General features: G+C 40.6%; 1 protein-coding gene across 1 annotated transcript; it reads right to left on the bottom strand.

The window, feature by feature from the left end:
- Positions 1-779: 779 nt before the first annotated feature.
- On the bottom strand, positions 780-8,282 carry LOC308705488 (polyunsaturated fatty acid 5-lipoxygenase-like). The gene is made up of 14 exons (XM_081390512.1): positions 7,946-8,282; positions 6,421-6,616; positions 6,258-6,339; positions 5,961-6,083; positions 4,811-4,917; positions 4,487-4,659; positions 4,227-4,373; positions 3,930-4,139; positions 3,772-3,858; positions 3,418-3,587; positions 2,404-2,516; positions 1,594-1,694; positions 1,346-1,516; positions 780-1,254 (listed from the first exon to the last, which is right to left on the bottom strand). The coding sequence occupies exons 1-14, from the start codon at positions 8,093-8,095 to the stop codon at positions 1,075-1,077; spliced, it is 2,010 nt and encodes a 669-aa protein (XP_081246638.1). The 5' UTR covers positions 8,096-8,282; the 3' UTR covers positions 780-1,074.
- Positions 8,283-9,987: the final 1,705 nt, after the last annotated feature.

Here is a 9,987-nt window from a genome sequence, read left to right on the forward strand (position 1 = left end):
CATGTTTACTGCCTCTGCCTGGTGTCCGTATGTGCTTTGGTCTATACAGCTAACTTTGCCCTTCATGACAACTGTGAGGGGGGTGAATTTTTTTATAACTCTTCCGTTTAGTTGATTAATATTTAAAGTTCTACAAGGGTGTGGCCACTTGAGTGACAGGTGGATTGCCGCTGATCATGTCAATGCTAGCCGTTTGTCTGCTGTTACTAGCCATCACTTCACCTCAGCAAATGTTAGCTGCTGAACTTGCCACCTCTGCAGTGTTTTGTGCTTTTTTCGGGATTATTTCATACAATTTAATACACCCATTACTTCGCCCACGGCTTAGGATTCCGTCGTTGTCGTCGAGTATCATTCGAGAGAACAACCAGCGCTGTATTTCAGTTTTTTTCCTCTGTGAACATGCACTAATGGATGTCTGACAATTTCGTTGCTTTTTGGAGTTTTCAGATTTAAAAACGTCAATAAAGGCTCGTTCGTTCTGCTCTCCCAGAACAGATAAATTATAATATGCTTATGTACTGCATAAGGTACCCCCCCCCCCCATGTAGAAGTTGCAGTGGATGTTGAAGGAAAACTAGGTCTGCACTCTTTCACTTTCCTATTAACAGTTCTTACATTTGCAAAATAGACAAAATACAGAATCCTGCCAGAAGATATGTTTAGTCTGGTATCCAAAACCAGTCAATCCTGTAAACAGCGAGGGTTTTCTGATAACTATAAATAGCTATTCTATCATCCAGTGAGTTCGACTGAGAAAGCAGAAGCAGGAGCCGAAGTGATGTTAAAAATGAGTTGAGTTGGTTTATTGAATAATCTCAGTTGCGCATGTTTCGTCTGACCAGGACAAATACAAGTGTTATTCTACCAAAGCACAAGAAAAGGAAAAAACAATACACTGCTTCACAACTTTATCGACAGCACATTTAATTGTTTTTATTTTGTGTAGACATTCATTTCTTTGTACATTTAACTATTTTCATCCAGACTAGCATTTTCACTAAAGTCCTTGCAGTTAATGTAGCAGTTATGTTGTTGGTTGTCATGTTTGCTAGTTTCCCCAGCGATGTCCTTTCAGACGGCCACACTGTTGGGGATTCGGTCTGGACACAGATACCAGTACGGCACTTTCAGATTCTCATTTCGGCTCTTGATGATGTTGGTCACTTCAGCTAATTTCTTGCGGAAAGTCTTGGCGGCTTCCATGATCGGTTGTTCAGTGAAGTACATATCTGGATACTCGCCTAGAAACAGCTGGAGAAGATTTGCACACAATCAAAACAATGTTTCAACGAATTTGTAGGAGGCAAGTTTATGCAAACTAGTTCTGAAGAATCAGTCAAACCTCATTGTCCTGGAATTGACTGAGGGCCCAAACTATTCCTAGAACCAAAGAGGAACGCCCGCGGTCCGGCAGACTCTCCATGATGTACTTCACATCCACCTGGCCCTTCTGAGCGGGAGGGGGCTTCCGCATGGTGGAGGGGGCGTTGGGGATCCAGGAGAACCAGTCAAACTGGAACACAGGACAGACATACAGATATCAGCATATATATGGTTTATATTAATCCTGAAGAGTGTGTGTAAACGCACCTGTCCAAAGTTGACTGCAGCGTGTTGTGCTGAAGCTGTGAAGATCACAACGGTCAGGAACTTGACCAACTGCTCCCGAGTGTTCAGGGAATCCGGGAACTCTGTGAACATTGGCTACAGGTTTAGCACACGCATGCATTTAGGAGTGGTGTAAACACTGCATATGCTAGCATACAAACACTGCAAACAGGGCGTACCATTTTTCAAGTTCAAGTCCACAGACGTCAATCTGCTAACTCATGTCTGGTTTGTTTTTCCTGATAAAAATGGCAATTCGACCTTATGATTGATCAGATTGCCTATCAATCAAACTCCCTGCAAAAGGTGAATTACTAGATTTAACTCAGTTTTGTTAAGATCACTGGCACTTGAGGAGGGATTTAAATTTGAAACTGTTTACAATGTGATTGTTATTTTGGAAGCGGTGGGAAGGTGGATGCCATTGTGGTTAATGTCCATGATTTCTCTTGTCTTTGGTTAGAGAGGGAGTTGGGTATTTTCCCCCCATTTTGATAGTTTAGAAAGTACTTCCCTCAAAGTCAGAACTTTTGTTTGTTATTTTGGCCTGGTCCCCTCCTTGGGTATATTTGAAGATTCCTTTTTGTATTTTGAATATACCAAATAAACTTTCATTTGTAATGTTGTTTTTTTGTAATGCTGGGACAGGAGAGCTTTTTTTTCCTTCCATGAATTCCCTTGTTACGCCCTCCACGTGTGAGAATTGGGGGCTCGTCCGGGACTTCTCGCAGGGTCATTGCAGCGGTAAAGCATTCACACATTAACAGTCTAGTTAAATGATCCTGTACTCACCACAATTCTTCAGACCAGAGAAGCAAACATCCTGAACAAATGCTTGAATCTCCTTGTCTTCCTGAACCGTCTTATCACTGCCATAGCAGATCTTCACCACGTCAGAAACAAAACTGGAGGAAGATCAAGTTAAATGATGAATCAGCAAATGTAAAAATACACCTTGGTGTCAATGCTTTAATTTGTTTGTTTTTAATTCTCACCATTAGCATTTAAACTAGGGATGTAACGGTTTTCGGTAAAAAACAAACAAACAAAAAGTACCTTTTCCTACCCACTGTTAATCTCAAATCTGTCATTGCATCTACTATATGGTTTGGTGAAGAAGAAAAAGTGGGCCAGTGCTGCATTGTCAAAAAAAGTTCATCATTTTCACACGTTTTTAAGCCTTGCCAATTAAAACATTGAAGTGCAAGAAAACACGAAAGAGGACATGCACGCTAAAAGCTTAGTGCATGAATACTAAATGGAGTTCTTTCATGTCTTGTGCTTGAATGGACAAATTCACACAAAATTATCAAAATGCCCATCTTAGCGAGTATCCCAGTAAATATAGTCAGTTATGTCCTGAGTGAACGCAAACAGTCGAGAAAGACAGCACACGTGTACAGTATATTGATCCATGCATTATGTCTTAAAGTGACAGCAGCCTAATATATTTCTGCTGGTGTCTGTGTTTTTAAGGTTTATCAAACAAGAATAAGGGGAAAACCCTCTTGGCTGAATAACACATATACACATATTATTTGTTCTTATTTTATTACCGGATGTTTGCCTTTAATAATGTTTGAAATTTATATTATTTAGGCTAGTAGTTTTAGCTGTGGTAATGGTATCAAAACTGGAATAGAGAATTGTGAAATTTCACTGGTCTCTAAAATTTGTCATAACCTTGTTCATTACAATACAAGCACATAAAAATACAAAACCGTGACCCTAGAACCGAACCGGGAGTAATCCAAACCGTCACACCCCTAATTTGAACATCTGTAAATTATGTATTTTATCAAGTACCTTCTGATCGCCTTCCAGACCATCATGCCGTCGTCTCTGTAGTAGTAGTTGGGCAGATCTTCCACTCCTCGAGCTTTCATGGCCTCAGGGAAGCACATGGACTTATAGGTTAAAGTCTTCATGGCCTTTTGAATCACTTCCACAATTGCAGTTCCACCAATGGCAAGAGCCTTTGAAACACAAGGACACGAGTGAATCTTGTCTCAGACTACAATTTTGTAGACACTTCTTTAGAGAAGTGCAGTGAAGTCTACAAAACGGGAACCAGAGATTGATGATAAGATCACGTCAATGACTGTATGCCTCTTAAGAAAAACTGTTGTTCAAAGGAACTTTATCCAGGGTTTAAGATACCTTATCAAAGATCCCATCTTTAGAGATGAGTGTCTCTCGAGCCGCAGTGTTGATGGCGATGGTGTAACGGACATGAGGGATCAGCAACTGTGAGGAGAACATAAAGGCTGCAGTGATCGGCTTCAATAAAGCAGTAAGCCATGAGTTTCAAAACCTACCTTGTACACTGGATGGACGGCAGCGAGCTGTCTGTACATGGCTATGGCAAAAACCTCAGATGTCAGATGGGTCCTGAGAAAGTGTGTGACCAGCTGGTGTACATTAAAGTCGGAGGATTTCACCCACATCTTGGCTAGCATCCAGTCGTAGCGATCGTCGCTCGGGAGAAACACGGTGTTCGCCTCTCCAGCAGAGGTCTGACGACTGAGCTGTTTCAGATCAAGTAAACCAACAGAATATTTGGTAAAAACACTTTACTTTGAAGTAATATTTCACTAGATGATTTCTGTAGGCACCTGAATAGCGATCGGCATGATTTCATTCTGGCTGTTCCTGTACAGAAGGCAGAAGGGAGCAGACAGATACTGCTGGGTGTTTGGGTCGGTGGCATTGGCTCGCACTCCCTCCAGGATCGCATAGTCTGCGATGTAGACGTTTCCCTCCTGTAATAGAGAGGTGTTTAGAGTGAAAATCTCATTATCATTTATTCACGTCCAGAATTGACCACTGCAACTGTCCTGTCTACACCACTGAGGACCAAGCATTATCTCCTGACCTTTAACTCCTCCTGTAGTGTGAGACCTCGATCCAGGGAGTCTTTCACCATCTTCTGCGTGACTGCGAACCCGTCTGGAAGACTCGTGCACTTCCTGATCATCACAGGATTGCAGCCGTTTAAGAACTGATAGCCAAACATGAAGTCCTCTTCCCAGTTCTCCATCACATATTCTGTCAGAGGGAGAAAGCCAGTGAGTTTAAGGGAATGCAAACAATACGTGTCTCAGCCTGTTTATTTAACTTCCCCACACCAAGTTGGACAGCTCATTTTTATATTAGAAATAAAAAATAACATTTTAACAAAGGAAGAAACTGTTCAGACCTGACACAGTGTTCTTGATTGCCATATATATTTCTCGAAAATCTTCAATATCTGTCCAAGACGACTGGAACAAGCTCTTAAATTTGTTAAGACGAAGATTTTTGATCCTGAAAGAGATAAAAACACAAGCTCATTATCAGATTTTCTGGTTCAGTTTTAGCTTCACTTCTTTCTCATTTTATTTTGGGATATTCCCTGGTTAAAGAGAGTTCATCCAAAAAATCATTTACTCATGTTGCAAACATGTTTAGTTTAGTTCATTTAATGAATAGTTTAATGTTTAGTTCATTTAATCATTTAGTTCATTTGAACTGAAAGTATATATACACTGCAAAAAATGCTTTTCTTACTTAGTATTTTTGTTTTGTTTCCAGTCCAAATATCTAAAAATTCTTAAATCAAGAAGCATTTACTAGAGAAGTAAAAACAATATTTTTTGTTTTAAGATAAAAAGAAAGTAATTTAAGTAATTTTTGCTTAAAACAAGCAAAATAATCTTGTTTTCCATTTGAATTAAGATTTTTTTTCTTGTTTTCCATTCTTATTCAGATTTTTTGCTTACCCCATTGGCAGATAATTTTGCTTGTTTTAAGCAAAAAATACATAAATTACTTTCTTTTTGTCTAAAAACAAAATAGAATGTCTTATGTCATTTTACTTATCTAGTAAATGCTTCTTGATTTAAGAATTTTTAGATATTTGGACTGGAAACAAAAAATTACTAAGTAAGAAAAGCATTTTTTGCATTGTATATTTTGAAGAATGTTGGTAACCAGACGGTTGACGGTAACCATTGACGTCCATATATAGTAGAAAGAAAGAAAGAAAGAAAGAAAGAAAGAAAGAAAGAAAGAAAGAAAGAAAGAAAGAAAGAAAGAAAGAAAGAAAGAAAGAAAGAAAGAAAGAAAGACAGAAAGAAAGACAGAAAGAAAGAGCCAGTGGTTACCGTCAACTGTTTGTTTACCAACATTTTTCAAAATATATATTTTTAGTTCATTCAGGTTTGGATCAACATGAGTAAATGACAGAATTTTCATTTTGGGGTGAACTGTCACTTTCAGCAGTCAAACAGGGTCATTCATTGGAAATCAATAATAGCATATTTGTTAGGGACACAGGCGAAGGGATGAATGCAAACTGTGTAACCTACGCTTCATTGAAGTTTTCATCGAAGTCCACAGCTTTGTCAGCTTCAAACTGAACGTCCAGAGGGAGTTCACTGCGCAAGTTGGCATCTATGCTCATGGGGAAACCAGGCTGCCACTCCTTCCACCTTCAAGAAGAGGTAACACTCAGCTTTCAGTGAGTTATATTTGGTGCCACGAAGTATAAGTGAAATGGTGTAAGTGTGTTCAGAATTTTAAACTAAAACATCTGGGGTAAAATAAAGACATTTACACCACCAAATGATAGAATATAGTCCAGGATTGTAACAGTGTCCTCAAACCTGAACAGTTGTTTTCTGGATTCCAGTTCCGTGCGTCTGTGATCATTTAGCAAACCGGTTTTATCCTCGTGAGACAATCGAGCTAAAGGAACACAGAAATTACAGTATTAGTGAAGGGTTTGATTCAGGACTGGATAGTGATCAGAGTTGGGATAGGACTCACCCTTGCCATCGCGAAGAACCACTGCATTTTCGTTGGCGATCCAGCGATAACAGGGGAAGTCGAAGCGATCTCCGGAGGGAGACGTCACACTGATGACTCGACAGTACCACTGATCATCGAGCAAGTTCTTCTTCTCAAGCTTCACCAGCACGATGTCTCCCAGCTTCTCCTTCACATGGACGTCGATGGGCATCACCTTTAATGACAGCTTCTGTTAGACACAACCAGAGCCTTTGCAATTCGGTGGCCCGTTTTAAGCGCAACGGAGGGCCCTTCTGTTATGAGGCCCGTTTCCAGTAAAACCGGTCTCAACTGGACATCACAGGGTGTGTGCAAACATTAAAGAGTTTAATTGGGGAAAACTAATCAAATACCACACAGTGCACACACAATTTTCACTGCAGTCAGGATTATGGCAAGCCATTTTAATTTAAATTGTATCCAGCGTTACTTGTTGTAATTGCATTTTAGTAGTTTACTAGTAAGAATTCAATTAGAGAGCTCTACCATTCAATTCTTACTAGCAATTACAATTAGAGAGCTCTCTTATTCAAGTAACAATTCGAATTGGAGAGCTGAGCTCTCTAATTCAGTTGTTACTAGTAAGAATGCAATCGCAGAGCTCTTTAATTCAATTTAGTTTTTTTACTAGTAAAAAATTAATTAGAGAGCTCTCTAATTTTAATTGTTACTAGTAATAATTGAATTGTAGAGCTCTCTAATTGGAATTGTAACTAATAATAATTGAATAAGAGAGCTCTCTAATTGTAATTGCTAGTAAGAATTGAATTGTAGAGCTCTCTAATTGAATTCTTACTAGTAAAAATGCAATTACGATGAGTAACGCTGGGTACAATTTAAGCTAAAACGGCTTGCCATACAGGATGCTAGTTAATCTCATTAGGTTTTTTTGTTATACAATATAGTTTTTTTCTTTATGAAACATTATGAAAGATGGTTTCTGCCTCTGAATAAGAAAGGTTTGTGATCCTTTTTTTGTATCTCACATTTGACTTTTTTTCTCAGATTTGCCAGAAAAACATGCAGTTGCAAGAAAAAAGAAAAGAAAAAGAAGTCAGAATTGTGAGATATGAAGTCCAATTCAGGGGAAAAAAACACTGCTTTTTCCTCAGAATTGTGAATTAATATCGTGCATTTCGGACTTTAAAAAAAAAACTATAATCACCCAATTCTGAGAAAAAGAATGAGAATTGAAAGACAAAAAAAGGTCGCAATTAGCCTATCTTTTTAATTGTTAATCCTTGTTAAACTTTGGCAGAAGCTTCCATACATTTTCAAACATTGGATTACATATTGCTGGGAATAAACTGGACAAGTGAAAAAAAAAAATGTGGAAGCTTTGGTAGGGAAAAGTAGAGTTACAGAAATGCAGTTTGGAGAAACTTTAAACAGTCATACTAGACACTGTGATTTCTCACTTTTCGTGAGGAAACAAAAAAGGATTTAGTGATCTGATAAGTGAAACTATTTTCTATAAGCGCGTCAAGAAAAACACAAATCTTACCGTTCCTCTTGCAAAACGTTGAAAGAAGGATTTGTCCAGCAGAGTCCGATCACTGCATCTCTCCGAGCCGATCAGTGTTAGGTGAACATGATCTAATGTCCCAGCGAACTCCTGCTTTCCAGTGCTGACAGAGACTGTGTACGTGAACATTGTGCTCGGATGAGAAGAAGAGTACAGCTGACTCTCACTCCTGTGGCTTTTTAAAGATTAATTCAGGTTCTGCCCTTTGTATTGGGGTGGGTGGTGTGGACTATTGTCACGGGGTGACAAATAAGCCCGGGACGATCCCCGCTAGAGAAACGTCCCTGTTGAGATTTTGGAAATGAAACACCGTCCCAAAGCCGAGTGAGTGCCTGTCGCCATGGTAATTAGTGGCGGATTGGCAGCAGGTGTGGGTAATTTGCGCTGAGCGTTTGAATGAGGCCACGCTGGCTCATGAGAGTATAAAAAGTCAGAGGAAGAGAAGTTGGGGGTTGTTCCTCTCCTGCTTGTGGTGCTTTTGTTCCCGTTTGGAAGTGGCTGGCTCCTGTTGGGAAGTGTTCTCTGAAGTGTGTCGTTGAGGGCTCGTTGCGAGGAAAAAGGAACGTTGTGTGTATGAGGAATTGAAGACGGAGGGAGAGAGGATTTAAAGAGGGAAGTGCATCGTCTGGATGGAAGAGCGAAGATAAGTAACCGATTATTGAATCTCCTACCACATGTTTGATACCGAGATAGATGTGGGCTGAAGTGTTTGGAGTGGACCGTGTGAATATCACTGAGTGAATTAAACTGATTCTCTGCCATTCTTATCTTCTCTTCCTGTTCGGATGGTGAAGCAAAACCAGTCTATGTCTATGAAGAAGTGTTTAAAATCTCCTTCCTCTCACTGCCGATCCTTCGCTTTTTGAACCGAGACCCAGGGTGAGTGCTGGCCTTAAGTACACTTAATGAGTGGATTTGCAGTGTTTGAATTGCCGTTCCTTCTCTTCCCTCGTGCTGTATATTGGAGTGGAATTCCTGTGAGTGTGTGAAAGTTTGTTTTTAACTGCCGTGCGCTCGCCCAAGAGGCAGGCTGGTATATTGTACATCTTCAGAACTTGGAGAGATCGAGTACGTCCAACTGAGGAAAGGTTTGGGAAGGACAGCTGGCGTGAAATCCTGTTTCCTCCACGACATACGTAAGAACATTATATTGCTGTGTGAAGCATTGACTCTGTCTGCCCTAGAGAAAGCCCAGCCCAGTCTGTGACTGTGAGTTCGCTGCAGCCCAAAGCCCACCTGTATTGGAGTGAAGTTTCTGTCTTTTCCACGACACATGTGAGAACATTATATTGCTGTGTGAAGCATTGACTCTGTCTGCCCTAGAGAAAGCCCAGCCCAGTCTGTGACTGTGAGTTCGCTGCAGCCCAAAGCCCACCTGTTTGGAGTGAAGTTTCTGTCTTTCCCACGACATATGTAAGAACATTATATTGCTGTGTGAAGTATTGACTCTGTCTGCCCTAGAGAAAGCCCAGCCCAGTCTGTGACTGAGTTCGCTGCAGCCCCAAAGCCCACCTGTATGGCGTGAAGTTTCTGTCTTTTCGACAACACATGTGAGAACATTATATTGCTGTGTGAAGCATTGACTCTGTCTGCCCTAGAGAAAGCCCAGCCCAGTCTGTGACTGTGAGTTCGCTGCAGCCCAAAGCCCACCTGTATGGAGTGAAGTTTCTGTCTTTTCCACGACACATGTGAGAACATTATATTGCTGTGTGAAGCATTGACTCTGTCTGCCCTAGAGAAAGCCCAGCCCAGTCTGTGACTGTGAGTTCGCTGCAGCCCAAAGCCCACCTGTATGGAGTGAAGTTTCTGTCTTCTCCCACGACATATGTAAGAACATTATATTGTTGTGTGAAGTATTGACTCTGTCTGCCCTAGAGAAAGCCCAGCCCAGTCTGTGACTGTGAGTTCGCTGCAGCCCAAAGCCCACCTGTATGGCGTGAAGTTTCTGTCTTTTCCACGACACATGTGAGAACGTTATATTGCTGTGTGAAGTGTTGACTCCGTCTGCCCTAGAGAAAGCC

Source organism: Scardinius erythrophthalmus (assembly GCF_964197995.2).
Source record: "Scardinius erythrophthalmus genome assembly, chromosome: 17".
NCBI classification, from domain to species: Eukaryota; Metazoa; Chordata; class Actinopteri; order Cypriniformes; family Leuciscidae; genus Scardinius; species Scardinius erythrophthalmus.

Bases quoted from the DNA above. Each gene is read 5' to 3' on its own strand.
- LOC308705488 (XM_081390512.1), bottom strand. From the start codon at position 8,095: ATGTTCACGTACACAGTCTCTGTCAGCACTGGAAAGCAGGAGTTCGCT. The intron at 6,084-6,257 runs GTTTGAGGACAC...CTCTTCTTGAAG, and splicing joins TCCAGAAAACAACTGTTCAG to GTGGAAGGAGTGGCAGCCTG. The intron at 4,660-4,810 runs GTCTGAACAGTT...TCCCTCTGACAG, and splicing joins AATCAAGAACACTGTGTCAG to AATATGTGATGGAGAACTGG.